Genomic DNA, 23,750 nt, shown 5'->3' on the forward strand with positions numbered 1-23,750 from the left:
CCCTTTCTGCAATTTTGGATGATCACTTAAGATATTATTCATCATGTCAATATAGTTTTTCTGGTTAGCGTTTTTTTAGCGAGTTAGTTTTCTACGGGATGGGGACGCTAACCCCATGCCCAACGTACTGTGGGAGAGGACAAACCAGACCCCAGTGGAGGAAGAAATCAGGAAGAAGCGCTGGAAATGGATAGGACACACATTGAGGAAAGCACCCAACTGTGTCACAAGACAAGCCCTCACATGGAATCCTGAAGGCCAAAGGAGAAGAGGATGACCAAAGAACACATTACGCCGAGAAATGGAGATAGACATGAGAAAAATGAACAAGAGTTGGATGGAATTAGAAAGGTAGGCCCAGGACAGAGTGGGTTGGAGAATGCTGGTCAGCGGCCTATGCTCCATTGGGAGTAACAGGCGTAAGTAAGTAAGTAAGTAATATAGTTTTTGTTGTTCATTAGGTCATTTCCTGTTCTTTTATCAGATTTCGTAATAATCAGATATTTTGTCATTATTAAGTTCATTGATAGCCTCCTTATGTTTTTTTAGTTAAAATGCTTCTGTGGTTCTATCTACTATTCCTAAACTGATAATTGTGTTAGAAACAATCCTAAATTCACATGTTGTAATTTTAAATGATATACTTTGCATTAAACCTAGCCAATTTTTTAGATTATCAATTTCTTCGTTCATATATCTGTGTTGTATAATGTTGGGAATTTTCAGCGAAAAAAAGATTTTTACAAAATATTGTCATAGAAGTGGCTCAAGCAGTAGATTAACAATCATTTTTCTGTAACCCACAACCGGATAGTATTCCTTCACTAGTAACTTATAAATATTTCTTATGCTTAATATACTTACACTGTTTTGTGACTCATTAAATTCAGTTTTTTATGTGTGAATTCCTTGTATTCATCTTCTAAACGATACTTCTGTTTTGTTTATTCATTATTGGTTGTGAATATTGTTAACAGTCTATCTCAACGTTCAATAAATTCTTGATATTACTAAGTATGAACTAAAAATACGTTCCACATAGCTAGGAACATCTCCTTAAGCAATGTCATTCTTATTATGTACATAGTATCAAATCCTTTTGGTCGTGTATTGTCTACTTTAACATCAGATTCCATAATCATGTGATCAGTAAATACGTATTTGGAGTTCAACCAACGTGTACATATACACTCACATTTTTTCACTTTGTAAATATTTTTCAGTTATTATGATTCAAATCTTTGTTACCATCCAAAAGACATCAATGTCTAAATGTGATTGAATGAGCCTTTAATGTAGATTTGTTTTCAGACTTTGGATGTACATCGATACTTTTATTTCTGATTGTAACTCTGCTCAGACAAGCTTTTTGGCTAAAACATTGCAGTTATTTGGATTTCAATCTCTAAGACTATTTGAAATATAATTGTTGCATAAGATTAATATCAATTATGGTGAATAATTTTATTTTCTACTCGTTATATATCGTGATCGACTATAAAATTCATTTTGGATTCCACCGACAGTAATTTATAAATCTAATTAACTGAAGCATATCTTACCAACATCTATTTTGAGCGGTCAACTTCAAACCAAACTAAAATTAATAAATTTCTTTTCTTTTTGTCGTTGTGGTTATTGAACATTATTATTGTGATTAAAGTAATTTTTCGTAAACATATTTCATTGGTCTATTTTGTCATGATAACAAAAATTAAATAGCAATGATAATTACAAGTAGAAATGTGAGTGTTTTGTTTATTACCAAGTTGATTCAGTATTTAATTGTTATAGCTTGAAGTACAATGTTTTCCTCAAGTATTACCACTGTATATTTCATTATTAAGAGGCAAATAACATTATGGTAGTTAAATTTTCATGTTGTTCCAACTACGATTCACTGATGTAATGGAACGTTTTTTGACTCATAACTGTACTATTCGGATAACCATCTTTGGGAAATGTACTTTGTACACTAACCAACCACCCAGTTGTTTAGTTCATTAGTCAAGTTGCTAGGTTGTCACTGGTTTGAGTAGCTCAACATCAAAACTTTTATTTTAATTTCAGTTGCTTGCTGAGACTGACAAGTATTTGGCTGCTTAAAGTAAATGTTTTCTTCCTACAAAATTTAAACAAGTGTCACTCAGTCGCAAAGTTTTATAAATCACTACTAAGCTATTCGGATAATAGACAATCATTATATTTTTTCGCTTTATGACGTCACATGTACAATGTTGGAGAAAAATTATGTAAGCTCCATTAAAATAGCTTTCGATGCAATCTGATAATACGTAATCATTTTTATGATTTACTAATGGATTTACAAGATTTTAACATTACAAGGAAAATCTAACTCACCAATGTCATACTAGACATTAGTCAAAATGTTGACAGTATGATCTGAATGTCAAATGAAGTTGATTTTTTTTTCAATGTTCCAAATTTCTCTCTTTATTAATGGATGCTAACATTCCATAAATTCTTAACTTAGAAAACGACTTTTGCTAATAAACCAGTATATTTTAGATTGAATTTACGCTTTCCGTAATCAATTGTATTTTTCTGTTTTTACGTTAAGTTTCAAAATTAGCTTAATGTGCATAAAAATTAAACATTTCGTAGTACATAATTTTATATAAATAGTCAGATGATTTAGTTGTTATGACGCTACCTTTAGCTTTACGTCGATAGTTTTAATTTTTATCTTCACCACCATTATTACGACGACAAAGTTCTATAACGGATGAATGTACTTCTCAAATTTTAATACTAACCATTACTAAACTAGTCAAAAAATAACCAAATGAAGAAAAGGTGATTAAGTAATTTTGAACAGTTACATTTGTTGTAAATCTAAGGGTATAGTTTCATTTCCCAAAAGACTTGAACGATCCCCCCCCATCTTCAAACACTTCTATATTTTGACTAGCTTCACTTTGATAGTATTTAAGACTTTCAAAGCAGAAATGAGTTTATTTTTTTACTGTATCGCTGTATTTTAGACATGTTACAATAATGTACAAGTTGAAATGTATGTAAATACCAATATCAAGATTGTAATAATTTGACAAAACTCCGAAAGTAACTAACTGGTGTCTCAAAATTTACATAAAATGTAATTTTAGGAAGACATGTCATAAATGCAATCTAAAATCAAATAATAGTAAAGGGAAGAAGTGGACATTAATTAAGTTAGAAAATAGATAAAACAGATAATGAAGGATTGTATGAAAGGAAATGTTCCATACCAAATATTCTAGTCAAGTGATTACTTTAATCCCTAGATCCTACAACTTAAATAGATCAGTTGTAGATTGAACTAATATTACCTATAGTTCATTTGGTCACTACTATTACAGAAAAATAAACGCTAAGCATAACCATTGCACTTTTGCTTTGATAACGGAGTATATGTTTCATTTACGAAATCGGAATTACATTCATTTCTATTTAAACTGCTTGAATAATGAAGATATTTATCTTGACTGCAACTTATATTTCCACGTTTACCGGTATCATGTGTAGCTATAAAGTTATTTTGAACTGAATCTTTAAAATCATTTATTAGTAATTCATTCTTACATTCTGTATTACTGTTAGGAAACAAACTATCTGTGAGTATATTTGCTGCATTTATATTGAAATATGTATTTGATGAAGAAAATGATGTGTACATTTTATATGATGAAGTTCTTGAAATCTGTGATATGTTATTATTCCCAGAAGTATTATTGTTACTTTTGGCAGTTAAACTAATATCATATGATTTAGGTAATAAACAGTATGCGAGATCATCATTAAGTGAATATGCTAAAGAACCATTATCATTTTTTAACTGATCAATGTTCAGCTGTTCAATTCTTTTATTTGTCTGAAGATATGAATCAATAAAGTGATTAATTTCTACACAAATGGAACTAAAATCTGGTCTTTGGTCTGGATTACTATACCAACATGAAGTCATTATTTGATATATATCAGAAGGACATATATCTGGTGATGGTAAACGGTAACCTTTTTCTAGCATTGCAATTACAGCCTGATTTGTCCAATTCCAATAAGGTCTTTCACCTAAACTAAATAACTCCCAAGCGACGATACCAAATGACCATATATCACTGGCAAATGTGATTTTCCTGTACATTATAGCTTCTGGAGCCGTCCAGCGTATGGGAACTTTACCTCCCTTGAAATAAGAAAATAAAAATCATTTCAGATAGTTGAGGTGAAATAAATTCAGATTAAAATGATTCATGATTTTTTATTTCATATTTGCAAAATTAATATCCGTTTAATTATAATTCGCAACTATCATCAGGTATGACTTTAAGCAGAAATCAAACTACTGTTACAAAAGTCAGCAACTAACTACTTCATAGAATAGTCAAATTCAACAACAGTTAATGCGGATTATCCAAACTGAAAAACGTGTTCTAAATTTACAAATGATATTATACAGCTAAACATATAGAGTCATCTTCAATGTGTAACTTCATCCACTGTAATCTAACTTCAAGTAATGTTAGACACATATGATGCAACACCAGACCTAGTAAGCTTCGCATTAGTTGGAAGAAAAGATTAGGCCAGTAATTCCCTATGAATAACTGCAGTAAAAACTAGTTGAAAGCCAACTTTCTCATTTTGGTAATTTTGTGATAATCAGTAAGTACATAGGGTTTGTATGTACTTACACAAGAAAAATATACATTCAGATGACTTTTGAGGTTGAGTGTTGACATTGCTGTTTCTAAGTTATTGAGTTCTCCGATGAAATTCAATACTCCTGCAACAAACCAATAATCAATTGTTTAATTTTCATTTTAGATGAAACTATAAATAACAACCACTAATCGTATAGTTCAGAAATGTTCAAAACATTCGCTCTTCTGATGAAGTGATATTATCGCCTCAATCATCAAACGAAGACGTTTTACAATATAAATTGCTCAGTTGTAGAAAAAGTTGTTTAAATGATTCCTTCTCACTATAAACCATTCAATAAAAGTCGGGTTGCGTGAATATGATTGACAAAAGTTAGTAGAAAGTTATACACCGCTTGTTCATTACGTACCATCCTGATACTTTTAGTTTTAACTGTCTCATATTTTCTTAGTCTTTCTTTAGGTGAAAGCGTCGACTAACAATTTACACTGTTTGAAAATCAAAGTTTTCATATAATCTTTACCCTATCCAAAAATCACACTTCCCAATTACTTCAAGAAGTGTAGTTTCATTACTACTCGTTTGGTAAATTGGTAACTTATATAGAATGACTTCGCTGCTTTTACTTATTTGGTTTATTCATATATATCAACTCTGAATATATCAAAAATGCATGGTTATAGATATAGTCTCCGTATATTGGTCTGTGATCTCCAAACAATTGAAGGAAGTTGGTAATTCAACTCATGATGGTTATGAGGACATAAACATCAAACACGAAGTCAACTGGTAATGCATTACTATCATTAATAGTAAGCAAGTGGTTTGTCTGTCAGAAAACAGAATCTAAAGAAGACTAGGATTTAGTTAAGATAATCAAGTTTCGAAAGATATCAATGCTCTTGTTAATAGAAACGATGATCCTAAAAATGTTTTAATTAGCTCACTATTATTAATGTTAAAGTCAGCCTAAATAAGAAACAGAACTATGTAGTCAAAGCCCTGAGTCTACACCATAATACAGAAACGATTCTTCTATTTTCCTATCTACGAAAATAAGGAGTTTTATAATTTACCGATTTATATTAAGATTGACTTAACAGACAAATGGTAACATTATCGTTCCAACAATTTTGGTATAGTCAAGACTATAAGTAGCTAGAAAAATTTATATTTAAGTATTATTTCATTTAAATCCACCACATTTGGATGAACTGCAACTGTATATGAAATTATGAATACTTCATATAGAACAGTTATAATGAAAGGATTTACTAAAAGATGTAAATTTCGTACATATCTTAACAGTTAAGATGGAAACTATTAGTTCAAAATTACTGTTTCAGCAGAAATATTTCCCAATCTATTATTTGATAAATGCCAAATAAGACTTACAGTGAACGTGTACGCATCTTCATCAGAATCTGAATTACATTTTCGCGTCAAACCAAAGTCAGACACCTTACAAATGTTAAACTTATCCACAAGTATATTACGGGCTGCCAAATCCTAAACCAGAAATGAAATAAATAGATACAGCTAGAATTCAATAGGCAATGAAATTACTAAAAATAAATTAAATAAAATACGAATCTGTTTCAAGTGTGATTTCATAGTCTAAACTTAACAAACTGAACAATATTTTTTTAACAGCTGTTCATAATCAAAGATGGATGGTGGCTAGCGGTGGAATCCAGGACACACGTTTCGTCCTATTTAAGACTCTTCATCTGGATGTACATGCATCTCGGAGTTGATGTTCACTCTGAGAATCGGACACAGTACCGTTGTCTTCAAATGCCATTGCGTTATTCACTTAACTACTAAGTCCTGATAGGCAATATCGAGGCAATACGCATAGTATGCACATATGCTAATAGGAGTATGATCGATTGCAGTCCTAAACATCATTGGAAAGATTCATGAGAATAAATACCAGGTGAATTTAAGCTTCACTGCATTGCACAAGCAAATGGATATCTGGACTCAGTAACTAAGTGGATAACGCGATGCCGTTTGAGGCGAACTTTACTGGGTTCGAGTCCCAGAGTGAACATTAACTCTCAGTTACAGGCACATCCAGATGACGAGTCCTAAATAAAAAGAAACCCGCGTCCTGGATTCCACTGCTAGTCACTATCCATCTTTGCTTGTTAATTAAGGCAATATCGAGACAATACGCACAGTATGCACATATACCATTGAGAGACTGATCATTTTCAGTCCCAAACATCAGTGGGAAGATCAAAATAAACAATACCGAATGAATTATTAATAATATTCCACATTTCATTTAAGAATCCCATTAGGATAATTATATAACTGCCTAAAGAATTAATTTTACGGAAATTTTTCTATACTGACATCAATTAACATTTTTTTTGAATACTTTTACACTGATAAGTCTATTTTAACAATGAATGGTAATTAGTTTACAGATGCATTAAAATGAGAGATTTAAGTAATAAGGACTAAATATTGGATAATTGAAACATTGTACTCTCAGAGTAAACTTAAATTTTTTTCCAGATTATTACAACATCAAACTCCTAAAAATAATTATGACATTAAAGTATGCAGTACAAAATTAATAAACTGATAATTAGTTCAGTCAACTTACTCTATGAACAAAGTTAAGATGAGAAAGATAATTCATACCACATGCAACATCTCTCAACATATACAATAACTGTTCCATGGATAGTGTATTTCCGTTGCGCTAAAAAATCAAAGAAAGTAAAATAAACAACATTTACAAAACTTTCAGAAAGAATCAATTAATCTAATTAGATTTTACACTCATATCATACATAGATATTCTTGTGCTTCATTGATCAAAGTTACAAAACGTTTTTGGATAAAATAAATGAGTGTGTGTAATAATTGATTAAGTAATAAATAAATTCATGATTAGTGTTTCCAACTAAAAAAAACATTTTAATTATACATAACAATCTTCATTTATCTTCATTGTTGACAAGTGGGAATGAAACCAGTACCACACACTCATAAAACGATAAACCTATTAAACAAGAACAAAGTATTTTGTAAACTCCTGACTACAACAACAAGGAATGCAAAATTAATTGACGCGAAATTACAGAAACTGTTTGTAAGAATCAAGTTAATACAGACAATATAGTATTTCAACGTTTTTACGTGGCACTAGTAACTATGAATTCCATAGGATTAAGCATAACAATTGATATCATATATATATATATATTATATTATATTATATATACATTTGTACAGTGCATTACAGTTTCTCCTGAAACGTTGGCCAACTGGCAATGACAGTTTTGACTATATTGGCGACTTTGAGAATGTTTATAAATTTTATATAATTATTCCACCCAAATCATTTCATGGAATTAGTTGAGTAAAATGATATCAAAGTAAAAATAGACAACGAGAAAATTGTTTGGTTCATTGAATAATCAATAAAAAAATAACAGTTGATATTAGTTTAACCAAGCGACATGAATAACATTTAGAAATTCTCATACATGAATCACATCAGAACAACTGGTTAATTGTACAACCTGCATTAGAGTGGAACCTCCCACGATAAACCTGTCTGATCATTTGAGACATCAAATGCAGTAAAAACTGCACTGATTAATTGTTAATTATTATCAGTAAGTGAGTTTGTGGAGATTATAGTAATTTTAAGGTAGAATTCGTGAGTCGACTAAAGCTAGACCGCCATGGAAAACCTGGAAGCACTGGAAGGCCGTCTCGTCCTATTATGGGTCTCCTCAGAAGTGCAAATCCACGATCCTGAACACGGGATTCTAACCCGGGATCTTCACTCTCGCAGGTGAACACTTAATCTCTAGCCCACTGAGCCGGCACCCAATGCCGTTAGTGTCTAACTTTAACCAGTCCACGAAATTGAGCCACTGTCCACTATTGTCTTCAGTGAATAATTGTCTCACGATAGACACAGTTGAATTCCACTGGTCACGGCTTCTCACTAGAACTCCAGGAAATACCTCTTGAAGCCAGTGACTAGTGAACACATGATGATTATTATCAGAATGGGAATCGTAGAGACTGCAGCAGTTTAATAGTTGAATTCGTGAGGTGGTTGTTGATGCGCAATGCTGAAGAGTTCCAAACTAGGACGAAACGGCCGTCCAATGCTACAAGGTTTTCCATGGTGGTCTAACTTTGATCGACTCATGAATTCAAGTAATCGTTAATTGGTTTTAATTACAAAGATTTAATCAGTTTAGACATAAATTTTCATCTTGTTACCCTGTCTTTTAAATACACGTAACAATAATATTTATGTAAACAAAAACCATAACCATATGAATATATTATAAAAGATGGTAGTTGATTGCAAGTCTATGAATCAGATGAAAATTTAGGGTAAAATAGTCATTTATATTCATTAGCTAATTCATTCAATTTATGTGTTTGGTTTTATGGTCATGATGATTGACTCATTATTATTACTGATATTTTATGTGAATAAAACGTTCTTTTAGTTAAACTTTATATCATGAATAAAATTTCGCCTATCGTCATATAACACTTGGATTTCTGGCATTAATTACAATGTTAAATAATGTTGTTTCATTTAAATGTTTTAAAATTATACCATTCGGTAGATGAAAGTCGACAGCTACCAAAGTCCAAGTAACAAAGTCAATCGCATTCAGTTAAAGATTATCAAAATATATGAGTTGTGGTCGTTAGTGCAATCAAGGATGTGCGTCTTGTCAAATTCAGCATTCGTCAGCAAGATGTTACGAAGTTATTGAAAAGGCATTTTTGTTTCATAAATAAACATTTCAACAATATATTGAAAAATGCATTAAGTTTTTCCTAAGTTCTTAGACAAAATGTTTTAAATAGGCTTTCTCATCTCTTATGAGTATTATCTAGAAAGTCTTTGGTACTGGTTTAAAAACTATTCGTGAATGATGACAGAAAAATTTGTTACGAATTGAAGCGAAGAGATCCAGGTATTTGACGATTTATCTTATGGTCTGAAGTTGTAATTTGGCGAGCTTATCAATGCACGCTGTTGACAAATTGCAAACTACATAGAAATACTTTTCCACTAATTCTTGACCCTGAGGAGTACATTAGGTAATATCTGTGGTAGAACTAAACTGATGACATATTATGAAAATATATCAATATGTCTTTGAAATAACGAAAAATAGATGGATTGGGTCAAATAAGTGTAGGATCAGTGAGTTGGTGAGTCGATTTATTGATGTTGTATACTATAGACAATTTCAGCAAGATGTATCTAGTCTTTATAGTATGATTCTTTAAGAATATATAAGAAAAATCTAAAGTTAATTTTATCACTTACAACTTCACTTAATATTCTTATATCTTGTCTTATATTTTAAAACATTCAACTTTAAAATCAATAATTTGTCTACAAAATGTAAATTGGAAAATTAGATTCAGAACAAGGGATGCATTTTCATCAGAATACTACTATGTGCAATAGCTTCTAGTGTCCATGCTAACGTACTTTAAGGAGATTCAGTAGATATGTGCTATGAATAAGCTTTCACTTTTCCTTCTATATGATTTCAAAAATGAATATTTTTTAAAAATCCCATCAATATCACATTCAATATTGGTGACGCAATGGCATTCTACCTATAGGCCACTGAACAAGTGTAATCTTATTGCCGAAGAAAGCCTGATAAAATAAATTATTCCTTTAATATCAACACTGACACTATATAGGAGAAAGAAATAATAGTTCAAAACCTAACTGGTTTAGAAAAGTCGGTTAGAAATTCAGCAGGGATATAAAACGTTTGAAATGTTATACACGGTAAGACTAATAGTTTCAGAATGTTACGAAATTGATGAAAAACGGTATTAAGGAAGAAAAACTGAAGTGGTCTTAACAAGATTGTTTAGCTTACTGAGTGGCAGTTAACTTAAAACAGAAGAAACATTTGGAAGACATAAATCGATACTTCAGATATTTAACCATAAAAGTTGATTACTGATTCATATCTAAGAATAAATACAAAGGAGATATGGAATTTCATCTATCCGTTTCCTATTACTTCTAAAACGTTACGTAAACTGGAACAAATTGATCATTCTGTGAGCGATTTATATAACATTTTTCTAAGTTTTTCTGTGTTTTATTATGCTAATGATGTAGTTCTTGTCTTTTGTGATATATCTATGTCTATAAAGAGAAACAATTGCATAAAATATCGATCATTTTTCCTCAGTATTTATTTTTATATATTGCGTAACTTCTGATGATTCCCACAGGTTAATATATTACTTATATTCTCAAATGCACTTGTGTATAACACGTATATCATTTTTTTAAAATTGCATTGTACTATAGTTGGCTTTAGATATGTCATTCTGTTTGTATATTCATTAGTATTTAATCAATCAGATAAAAATCATAATCGTTTGATCAGTTTCTCGGTTATAAAGCCGAAACTATATCACGTTACATTATTTGGGATCTGTTGGTCATTATATTATCAATGTTGTTATCCCATAGTAATTTAAACACTATTACATATATAAAATGTTTGTAATTTAAACATTTTCCTCAACTAGCAACTCAGTTTTTTTAATCAATACAAAATTATTATTTCAATATAATTACAGAGAACTTATTGAGTATTGTTTTGTGATAAACATCAATAATAAATGATAGATACTATAGAGTATATTCAGTGATGTAATGGGTTCTTATATCAATTAAGATCTATTCTAAAAAAAATCAAATGAAACGAAGAAGGTTTAGAAAAGAAATAGAAAGACCGAACTTTTCTTTAACAATATTATTATAGATTTTTATAAAAATTATCTAAGGTTATTAGATTAAATAGCACATTAAAAATCGATAAAAATTATTGATCATATTTATTGAAATCAATATTTGATCATTTCAATGTTTTCTTTATTATTATTATTATGAATTGATTTATTTTATTATTTTATTAAGATGCATATTATTAATCAATAAATGTTTATTTGAATATATTCTTTATTGATAGTGGCTTATTTAAGAAGGAAAGAATAAAGGAAAATACTATTGATTTATTGATATTATGAATGGAATTATAATGAATATTCTGAAAAAGTCTATTTAACCAAGTCATTGATTACTTAATGTCAGTAATTTATTCTAAAGTAAATGGAATATATTGGATTCAATGACTGTTTTAAAATGTTTGTCGTCAAAATCAAGTGATATTCATTTTCAGCTTTACTTATTTATTGCCATGAAATTTTAAGTCATTTTATTAGATCCCTTTTTATATCTTGTTTATTGAAAGGAATTTATTTGATTTATATTTGTAAACTGTGTTTAGAGTATATATCTTGATGTTTGTTATTCAAGAGAACGATAAGAGCTCTATGATCAAACCATCTAGCTTAGAGAATAAAACTCTACCAAAATCATCTACGTGAACTAGAAATCTCCATTGTTTTATAAAAACTATATCTTTTACACAGGGATTTATTTAGAAACACTTCAATTTTAACATTCCCCCCACTCGATTCGATTTCTTAATGTTGAAGCAATCGGTTAATATGTCCATAAGTAAATGAGTGTTTGATCTGAAAAATTGGGCTAAATTTATGATTACCCAATGAAAATATTAAAATTTTAAAGAATATTAGTGATTAGTATAGGGTATATTAATTACTTACACGTAAATAATTATCCAGTGATCCATTTTCCATAAATTCAATAACTATCATTTTAGGTTCAGATTTAATGACTAATCCAATTAATTGAATAATATTTGGATGATCTAATTGACTTAATATATTAGCTTCTGTTAAAAAATCCTGACGAGTTTTTTCACTGACATCTGGATGTAACATTTTTATTGCAACAAGTTGAACTTTATTTTCATCAGTAGTTATAAAATCACCAGCACATACTTTACCAAATTCACCTGTGTATATGGTAATTAAAAAAAAACAGTTATCATGAGAAAATAGTCTCAATAACTTCCGTTTGATGACCTTATATCTTACTATCAAATACAAAACTTTCAAAATGAACAAACTGTTAACGTTCATCAACCCGTAAACAATTCATGACAAAACAGAAATACATTAAAGTTCATGTGCTATGATTACAGTCAACCATTTAGTGATGTTCAAGCCCTTTTTATCGCTTATAACGTTTAGTGTTATTATTATTAATGACTTTATTCAATATTATATTTTTGGTACAACATAGAATTCTCAGCACAAAGTATTTCAACTAGTTCCCTTTTTATTTAATGATCGGTCCTGACGACAAATATTGATTGATCACTAGTTAAATGTTAACAGTTCAGGAATCGACATCTGAATAATGTTCATTTTTTCTCAATTCGTATTGCCAGCAACCACAGTGTCACTGATTATACTTTTCTGCAACTTGTACAGAGAAAGGTCGTAAACGTTTTGCAAACGCGCCTGAATATTTTATGCGATGAAAAGACACAAAAATGTTACATTGTTACAAGACGTACATTTTTTTACAAATTACAATAACTATGAAAATGTAAGGAAAATGTCATTGTTTGTTTTATGATGTGAGTATAGATTAATTTTTAATAGTAAATAAATGTTGATAAGAACTTGACAGAACTTGTGATGTTGAAAATTGAACGTTCTTAAATAACAACATTATTGGACATTCAACATTAAAAGTAAAAATTAAAAGCACTCTGAAATTTACATAATTTTCAAACTTCATCAAGTTAACCATCCATACGCCTTAGAATAACTATTGTCAATCTGTCAGAAGATATCTTTACAAATGGTCCTGAATATTTTCTTACTTAAAAAAGTTTCTTTACATCTGAATTCAAACTATGTACACAGTAACTTTGGGTATTTGAGGATGAGTCATTAAGATTGTTTCGAACCAACATTTGGTCTGACAAATATTATACACCAAAATAGTATTGTTTATAACAGTCTCAAGTTATACAGAGTCAATTAAAATAACTGCATATATAAGTACTAGTAACATTTTAGAACAGTACCGCTTTCAAAGTATTCAATTTTCTTAAATACTGAAGTGATTTTAAAACGTATTAGTTGTTAGTTCTAATAAGAGTAAGTTCATACGACATATTACTTCTTAAGGAGCTACACAGTGAGCAGACAAACATATCAATAAATAAAGTGTCTTGCCTGTACTATCAAATCACTTGGAAATAATTTCTAATTGCATTCAACATACCTTCCCCTATTGTACTTCTGATCATTATCCGACGTGGATCGATTTCTTTGTTTGTGTCTCGAACTGAAATGGGTGGTTGAGGAGAATCACACATGGTTGATTTTAATGGACTTGAATGGCCACTTGCTACTGTGGTATCTGGAACTACAATCAGCATCAAATAAACATTTTAAATTAACTCTAGGGAAAATATTTAGATATGTTTTTTCAAGTAACGTTATTAGTTCATATTTGTTAGCCTTAAACTGAATATTACAACTACCAGTGGAAAAACTAAGGAAGCGTCTTGTCAAATATTTTGTTTAATATTTTAACGAATTGTCAACCAATCTTAGAAAACAAAATGTGTAGGAATGAATAAAATGTCTAAACTATTACAGATATATTTAGTTTTCTCAGGTAATTATTATACTTGTTCACAGTCGCTCTAACAGCACACAGAACATCAATAATATACATTTTATATGAAGATAAAGTAAAAAATAATCCACAAAACTGATATATATACTAGAACACAGTTACAGTTAATACAGTGAATTACTCAATGAAGCATGTAAGAAGTGTCGTAAATCCTGATTTCTATTTTAGAGATAATGCGATGAAGGGGAAACATTATCGATGTTCATTTAGAGACTTTCGTCCCATGGTAGATAGAAGTAAGTTTGTCATATCAAACAGTTTTAGAAAACAATAACAATTCAGCATTTCGGTTACTGGCAAGAATGTGCTAGATCTCAAAAATATTTTCAATTATTAAAAATCATACTACATCACTTTAAAAAATATTTAGCAGCTACTTTTCTATGGTACGATAAAGAAACCTTCACATTATTGAAGTTCATCTCAGTGGAGTATCAGATTTAGAAACTGTTATCAAGTCAAATATCTTAGGGTAAGTACATTCCTATCCGTTTAATCCATTCATAAAAGTTCTATGAAATAATGTATTATTCCTCGTTCATATAATTTCGTTTTATTATAACGGTAAAAATGGTAAAATATTGTAATATTTTCCGCAAATTACTAAGAATATGACAGACTAATATGAAGTCTAGTATTTTCTAGTCGACAGTCGATAATAAGAGTATGGTAAGTAATACTTTAAATTATTCTTACCATCAACGACTAATTATCAAATTCATATTTGCTTTTTTAGATAAAGAAAGAAAAATTAGTATGACATGTTAGGAAGAAGAAAATATACTCTTGTCTGTATCAGTAACCTCTAATCTATACAACCGATTGTCACAACATAAACATTTCCTATTTTTAAGCTTATCAGTTGAATAGGAAAGTCTAGGTTGACAGTGAATGAGAATTTATCAGATGTGGTATACTTAATTAAAACGTTAGGCACATTCTTGTCTATTTTATAATAACCTTAAAGCTCAGAATCCCTGTACATTAATAATATGGTAACTATGAGGATTTATGACAACAAACAATTAAATAGATAACAAAGTATGCTGAAAAGTTAAGTTGCATAGCGTTTTATAAAAAATTAAGTAGCAAGCGAAAATTAAGTTTATCAGTCTGTTTTTAATTTCCTATCTTCACGAGTTACCTAGGGAATTCGGAACAACACAAATAATTGATTTCAATCCCTTTTAACTATATTTATTTACTATTTACTAGTTAGTTGTTCTAACACCAACTTTCCGTTTATTCAGAGAAATTGTATCTTTAACCGTTACTCAGTTGAACATTATACCGATTCAGAAAACGTTTCTAAACATTTAATAAAGGATATGACATATACCAACTATGAGAACTTCAAACAATCAGTCATCTATTCATCACTCAAATATTTCTAAGAGATAGATTCCATACATTTCTTTGAATTGAAATATTTAGTCTTCCAGAATGAAGATATCATAGCCAAAAGGTTTAAATATGAAAATAGGCTAAGGAGAGTTAAGTCTAGTCTTATTAGAAAATCTTAAATAAAGTTTTAATATAAACTGTTTTCAACTATACATACAAACATTTAACTAAGTGTAAGTATGAGTTGAAAAAATTCACTTTCCGGAAATTACAAAAGTAACAATACTTATTCTTGTCATAGTAAAGATGATATTAATTAGAACACTAATAATCTCACAAAATTAATACTATACCTTCAAGTTCCAAATCACACGGTGTAGGCTTCTCTGTCATACCATTCATTGAATTTGAAACGAGAACAGTTTCCATTTGCCTGAAGATGAAGCCAAATTTTGAAAAGAATCTTGAAAATAATTTATTCATCAGTATAGGATTATGGAGATTGTTGAGTTTTATTTGAGTTCATGAACCGATTAATGTTGGACCACCATTTCTTCTAGATCTTTAATGGTGGTCTAATATTGATCGGTTAATGAACTTAATAATTTATTCAGACAAATTACTTACCGTACAAAGTTTAGTTTTATTGTTATTATTAATACTATCTCTCAATAATATATACGTGAATAGTCTGAATGACATGATGTAATATAGGTCATCTAACCAACGTATATCCAGATACGAGAACTAACTACTGCTTCCTCATGATTTACATTAATATGATAAAATAGCTTGAAGTTCCACGTAGTCTAACCGGTTCTTTGAGACAGTTGGTTTCAAATTCTTGGCTGTCAGAATGCATGAAAGCTCGACGGAACTTTATGAATCTTCTGATAAACGGATATTTCACATTTATTTAAAAAAATTGATCATCTTAATAATTAAAGTAAATCGGGTCAACTTTACTCAGAAATGTGTCTGCTCAACATGGAAGATTAACAAATAATGAGTGATGTATGATGATTAATTTTTGTTCATATTTTATATATATAAGCATGTTATTTCATTACATAAAAAATTATTCTTCTAACTACACAGGAAACTACAATAAAGTTTGTTTCATTAAGTTTAAAGTCTAAGTCCTTTCATTCCATCTATCAGTCAACAATAATGTAATTAACAAAACTAAATTATTGATTGTACTAAAAAAAGTTCTATAAAAATATTATAACTTACGTATTTTCTCCTGTAGATCTAGATCGTTTCGTACAGAAACGTAGAAAGATAAGAGTACCCAAAAGACAACATAACAATATTACTGCTAAACTTAATATACCCATAAGTATTTGAAAGCGCTTAGATGGTTGTGTTGGTTTTATTATTTCAGAAACATTCATTGATCTTAAATCTTTTGAGGTAGTATCCATAAGTAATGGATTGTAAGTAGTAGATTTTTCTAAAATAGAAGTGTAAAGTTTAAATTCAGATAATTTTTAAAAATTAATGAATACTATACTCACATAATTTAAATTTGAAGCCAGAAGTAGTATTTTTCTAACAAAACTTATGAAACTGTATATTTAAAAAAGACACTTGTTAAGTTTGAACTTTCAAGTAAACTGTTTTGTACTCATTATTTGAAGCAGAAACTACAAACATAAGATTCTATGCCTTATACTAAACAGAACGTAAACATTTTTCATACTGTACTAAAATTAGTAAAAGAATATAAAAAAACGCCACTATGTAACCATAATAACATCAGTATGCACGATTCCAGACAATTGTTCAAAAATATTTCTTTGTCACTAAATGAACAGAAATCAACCTTAGAATAACTAATGACACTAGGGTGAAACGGCTGTCCAGTGCTTCTAGGTTTTCCATGGTGGTCTAGCCTCAATTGATTGATGAACTCAACTATTAAATCACTATAATATCCACAAAACCCTTTTCTGAGTTAATAGTAAGACAATTCGAAAATGTTCTCAAACGAATATTTTTGTACTGCATTTGTGAACATTAAATGAGTTGCTAAATATTCATTGAGAACCTTTCAACTACTATAGGATAACTATTAAAACAGTTGATGTAAATTTCTTTTGAACTGAGATATTATTCCCACATTGAAAATTCTCAAAATAATAGTTTGTTGCAAGAGAATTACTTAGAAAATGTAGGTTTGTCAGTACTTATCATTTGGTATCCTTGTGTTTCAAATTACGAGAATGAAAGTAAAAAATGCTAAATTCTGTTTTTAATAAAACAAAGTTAATAGTATGATTTGTAAGGTAAAGTAATTAAACCGATACAGACAGATTTTCTTAAGGTACTAAAATTCCTCAGGCAATACACTTAACATGGTAGGAATAAAGCTACCTGAATTTTCCTATTTGAAAAATTTTATTTTTAAGGTAATAAAATAACATAAAAAATTCGAATCCACTTGTTACGTACCTACGGGTAGTATGAAAATAAAACTGGTGTTTATCAGTAAGCTAAAGAGTCCATTTTTACTGAAACCCTTAAGCATATATTAAGGAACCATTACTTTAAGTGACTCGATTTGATCAGTTAAGCAATACGTTTTAGAGACAAAGTGCTACAATTTCAGAACGATTATAATCACTGGGATGATAATAATTTTATATTTATGTCTTTTAACACTGATTTATGATAGTCTATGATGTAACAATCGTATTTTCACTTCAATACATACGAAATCAAAAAGTGTCATATTTTTTTCTCAAAATAACCTTATTACTGATAATCTACTTTATTTATTGTTTTTTAAATGACAACAGAAGGAAGAAAAATAAACATCCAGTAGGATTTGATCTTGTAACGTTTGATAAGCATCTGGATTTGGTCATTGCTCAATTCATTATAAGGGTTAGACATTTTTTGATTAGATTTTTAAGATAATGACAAAAATATCAACATTTGATAATGATAAATCTGTGACAATGTTTGTCTTATACAACCCATTCATAGAATGAAAGTTATTGTTAGTTTTCTGACATATTTCTGTCAGTATCACAAGAATTTACAATTAATTAATTGTCCTTATTGTGATAACGGTCTTGTAAACAAACAACCATCATCTAAAGTGCTATGCGTAACACTACTCCATTTGAAAATAAATCTTTCATTTTCTGCTTCTAACTTCTGGTTCTTGTCAAAACTGGCTTATTTTCTATTTCATTGGTACATCCATTATATTACACTTCTTTTCATTATTCAGTACTTTATTCTTCGCTGATTTTTAATGGTTCTCTATCATTCTCAATATTAGTTTTCGTTATAGATACTATTCTTATCACAACGTGTATAAACTAAATCCGTGTTATAATTGTCAAACTGCTTGGTTATGTCAAAATGTCTATCTTATGTAAAATTCATTGTACTATATGTATATAAATAAATACCGATTTAAATAAATTTATTATGGTGTATTAGTACTTCCGAATGATATGCAATAAACGTTAAGTACCGAATATTATAAGGAATTCTGAATTGAGTTTAAATGAAGCAGTTCAATGTTCAGAATCTGTTCAATGATATTTTGACCAAAATATAAAGAAACTGATTAATTCCAATCCTTAATATCTCAAGCAAAATGACTCTAACCTTTCATAACAAAATTAAATTAAATAAGCTTTTTATTGAGGTGATGGGAATATCTATGATTCATTCAATGTTTCAAATAAACAGTATTATATTATAAAATAAGTGATTTATTTGACAGTTTTAAGTTGTTGTTTCCCAATAAATAAAAAAAAACTTCCATCTTTTTATTTATCTTTTATTAAACATAAACAATAAATATTTGTGTTTGTCATTTCTAAATAAAAACTTTACCATCCTTACCTTCCACTTCGGGATCATTTTGATCAATATTTGAATATCGATAAACCGACTTCTTAAATATTCCCCAGCCAGCTGAAAGATGAGGTCTCACCTGAAAGTAATGAAGGTATACTGACGTTTAACAGATGAAGAGATTTTTAAATTTATATATAATCTGTATATTATATAATAATTAATCTCGAGGAAACAGAAAATCATTGTTTTAACATTTATTCACATAACTAAGTAGCTAATTCTATGTATGTTATTAACTTTGAATATACTAGACTTTATTGTTATCAAGTAATTATGCTTTATTCTCCAGAGGATTATTATTTGTATTCCAGCTTACATAATGAAATAAATATGTTGCACTTGATATCTTCAAAAGCAATTTGTTTTAGCATTTTGTTTCACACTATCCACTGAATTTTTTGATGACCTTAAATATTTTTTATAAATGGTATTTTTAATGGAAGAAAGTACATTTATAAAATTTGGTGAAAGTTCACCATCATACACATCTCAAACCTATGATGTTATTTCTGTATTCTGATTCACTGTAAATATATTGAATTATTTATTTCCGAAATTCTTTGTATTCTTTGATTCCATTAGGTATAAATACACTTTAATTTTGACAAGGGAAGCTTTATTAAATGAACAAAAACATATAGCTATCCGCATTATCCCTTTTTACAGAAATACTAACTTTACTTAACGTTTCCTCATAGCTTTTGTGTTATATAAAGATGGGACGATTTACTCCTATGTATTATTAACTATAAGATAACTTTATTAGTTGAATTCATAAGTTAACTAAAGCTAGATCACCAATGAAAACCTGGAAGCCATGACCAGTGGAGTTCAATCGTGTCTGTGGTAGAGACAGTTACTTACTAAAGACAATTGTGGACGGTCGTGCAATATCGTGGATTGGTTGAAGTTAGATAGTAACACCTTATGATGCCGGCTCAGTGGTCTAGAGACTAAGCGTTCGTGCGCGAGACCAAAGTTCCCATGTTCGAGTCGCGCGTACGTGGTCGTAGGTGCGCATTGCTGAGGAGGCTCAAAATAAAAAGAAACGGCTGTCCAGTGCTTTTAGGCTTTACATGGTGGCCTAACTTCGAATGATTCACGATTTCAGCTACCAAAATTACTACAATATCCACAAACCATCTTTCTGATATAAGATAACCGATTGAAAATGCTAGGACAACAATGGAAGTTTCACTGTCATCGTACACATCTTTTCGAGAGGTAATTTGATCTGTGTGATGTATTCTCATCATACAGAAAATGGATATATTCTGGTTTTCCGTTTACAGTTACATTTCGTAGACATGTGTCAGAAAAGCCGATGCATTATGTTGTTTACGCCCATTAAGTACTAAATCCGCTATCCCTTTGACCTAAGTTTTGAATAACAATATATATGATGTCATCAGATTTTGAGTGTACGTTTATTTAAGATTAGTTCAATGACATTTATATTGCATTAACCTAAAATAATATCTTCTATTGTGATAGATAATTATTGAAACCCATTACTATTATGAAGACAGGAAAATATAAATGTTATAGACGTTACAGTAACATATAACTGATAATCTTTTGTGGAACTTTGTACTGAGACAAAGTGACACAACAATAGTGAACATTCTTATTTCGAGTTTCTACTATGTTGAATATTTTGGTTTACTTTTCATTTTCAGACGCCTTCACATAACGTAACTAGTCTTAAACTGGTGGATCACAAGTGTCACTGACTTTGAATCTAAAAAAGTAATCGATGAAGGTCGCAGCTTAAAAGACGATTTTGCGTAAGTAGTAGTGTATTTTTCCACAGATAATTATGTTAAATGAATTAGCGTCACGTACCCACATTCCTAATATTCCAGGTTGTGGTAAATCTGTTAAAAATATGGATGTTTCTGACAAAAAGTGAGTAAGCGCTGGTTTACTTTGCCAATACGTATCTTCGAATTCCATCAAAGAGGAATTAATCCAAACATATACTTGATACTCAATAACACTGAAATCTGCATCCGACGAATGTATCTAAAGTGATTTAAATTGATACAATAAGGAAGATAAAACAAATGTTTTATATGAAGTGAAACACTTAACCTACTCTAAGTATCTCTCCAAAATTCTAACTGAGATGCAAGTAGTTTTTTTTTCATTCAAAAATAATGTTGTCAAAACATGTTGAATGGTACGGAAACTAACAACAGATTTACATGTGTAGGTTAATTAAATTACGACATGAGTTTCTATAAAGAACTCGTGTAATTCAATATCACCACATTACTTGCATTATTACTTCATAATGGAAATTGTAAACAATTTTTTGGTGCTGTTTAGTCACAAGAGGTCTAACAGTATATCTTAAGTTATAAATACAGAGATTAAATGTCATATGTTCCGAGTTGGATTAATAAAAGTGATAAATCAATTATGCCTGCTCATTCTCATTAAGGCATATGTTCCCAAACAGTAATCTTCAATCAACTCCATTCTAGTTGTCGTTTAGCGCTTTTCGTAGTCTTAATGACTGTTTCCGATTGCCGATAACAAGTGTTTTTTGGTCTACCTTTCCTTTTCCCTGAAAATTATAAGATATGGTTTGCTTTGTGATGTGATTTAATGGGTTCGATAAAGTGTATTCTATCCCCCTCCAAAGTTTTCATAATTTCTTCCTCAACTAGAGGCCGATTTAGAGTGTCACTGAACCGGATGAAAGACGCAGTAGATACCCAACTTCGAGATCAACAGGCTGGATTCCATAGGGATCGGTCGTGCACAGACCAAATTGCGACACTACGGACCATCGTCGAACAATCATTTGAGTGGGACTCGTTATTATACATCAACTTCGTTGACTATGAGAAGGCGTTTGGCAATGTAGATGGAAGAACATTATGGAAAATTCAACGACACTATGGAGTTCCTGACAAGATTGTCAACATTATCCGGAACTCATACGACGGACTACAGTGAAAATTCTTGCATAGAGGACAGCTCACAGATGCATTGGAATTGAGAACCGGAGTCAGACAAGGCTGCTTACTCTTCCACTCCTTCTTTCTTCTGGTGGTCAACTGGATTATGAGGACTTCGGAAGCACAGAATACTATGGACAGCTTGGAATCAATTAGAGGATTTGGGCTTCACAGGTAAAGTGGACCTTCTATTCCACACACACGAAGAAATGCAGATGAAGATAACTAGTGTATAAGCAGCATTTGCATAAGTAGGCTTCAACATACACAAGGGACAAACCAAGATCTTCAAATGTAGCACGGAGAACACCAACCCAATCAAACTTGGTGGGGAAGCCCTGGAAGAGGTGGAAACTCTCGCGTACACGGGCAGCATCATCAATTGACAAAGAGGATCTAATGCAGACGTAAAGGCAAGGATTGAAAAAAGAACAACAGCATTCCTACAGTTCTGGAACAAATATAAATCAAAACAACTGTTAGCCAATATCAAAGTCACAATCTTCAAAACGAACGTCAAGACAGTTATACTGTACAGCGCTGAAACTTGGACTGAAATATGGAACTACTACAACCATTATCAAAAAGGTACAAATGTTTATAAACAGTTGTCTACTCAAGATACCTAATATCCGTCGGCCGGATATCATCAGGAACAGCCTACTGTATAAGAGGACAAATCAGGTTCCAGATGAGGAGGAAATTAGGAAAAAAACGCTGGAGGTGGATAGGACACAGTTTTGAGGAAATCGTCAAACTGCATCACGAGGCGAGTCCTACCTTGGAATCGTCAAGGGAAGCGGAAAAGAGGGAGGCCAAAAACGCACTGCGTCGAGAACTTGAGGCAGACATGAAAAGAATGAATAGCAACTGGAAAGAACTGGTAAGGATTGCTCAGGACTAAGTTGGATGGAGAATGCTGGCGGATGGCCTACGCTCCTCCATGAGGGTTAACAGGCGTAGGTAAATAAGGAGACCCACATATTATTAACGGTAATGTGATCTATCCGTAGCTCTCACACTTGCTAAGATCTCCCTTCTTGTAATCCTGATTAGGTATTCTTGATAAGATCACATCTCTCTCACGCTTGCTCCTGTAGCAGCTTGTTTTGCTGTAGTTGTCAGATCTTTTACGCACCACCGTTTATCAGTTCTAGTGCTATTTTTCACCGGTTTGTTTGCTTATGTATATAAATCTTATGTCCTGGCTTTATCTGCTCTCCTTAGATTACTGTTGACTATAT

General features: G+C 30.6%; 1 protein-coding gene across 1 annotated transcript in view; it reads right to left on the minus strand.

The window, feature by feature from the left end:
- Nucleotides 1–2,974: 2,974 nt before the first annotated feature.
- EPHA5 (Ephrin type-A receptor 5) overlaps nt 2,975–23,750 on the minus strand; it is a 79,163-nt gene continuing 58,387 nt past the window's right edge. Inside the window, exons 9-17 of the mRNA XM_051208893.1 lie at nt 21,383–21,562; nt 19,523–19,613; nt 16,889–17,108; nt 16,006–16,085; nt 13,889–14,032; nt 12,352–12,602; nt 7,289–7,387; nt 6,064–6,177; nt 2,975–4,189 (exon numbers count right to left, since the gene is read on the minus strand). Of these exons, the coding sequence (XP_051074300.1) occupies nt 3,374–4,189; nt 6,064–6,177; nt 7,289–7,387; nt 12,352–12,602; nt 13,889–14,032; nt 16,006–16,085; nt 16,889–17,108; nt 19,523–19,613; nt 21,383–21,562 (1,995 nt within the window). The 3' untranslated portion in view covers nt 2,975–3,373. The remainder of the gene's footprint in view (nt 4,190–6,063; nt 6,178–7,288; nt 7,388–12,351; nt 12,603–13,888; nt 14,033–16,005; nt 16,086–16,888; nt 17,109–19,522; nt 19,614–21,382; nt 21,563–23,750) is intronic.

Source organism: Schistosoma haematobium, chromosome 1 (assembly GCF_000699445.3).
Source record: "Schistosoma haematobium chromosome 1, whole genome shotgun sequence".
In the NCBI taxonomy this organism is placed as follows: Eukaryota; Metazoa; Platyhelminthes; class Trematoda; order Strigeidida; family Schistosomatidae; genus Schistosoma; species Schistosoma haematobium.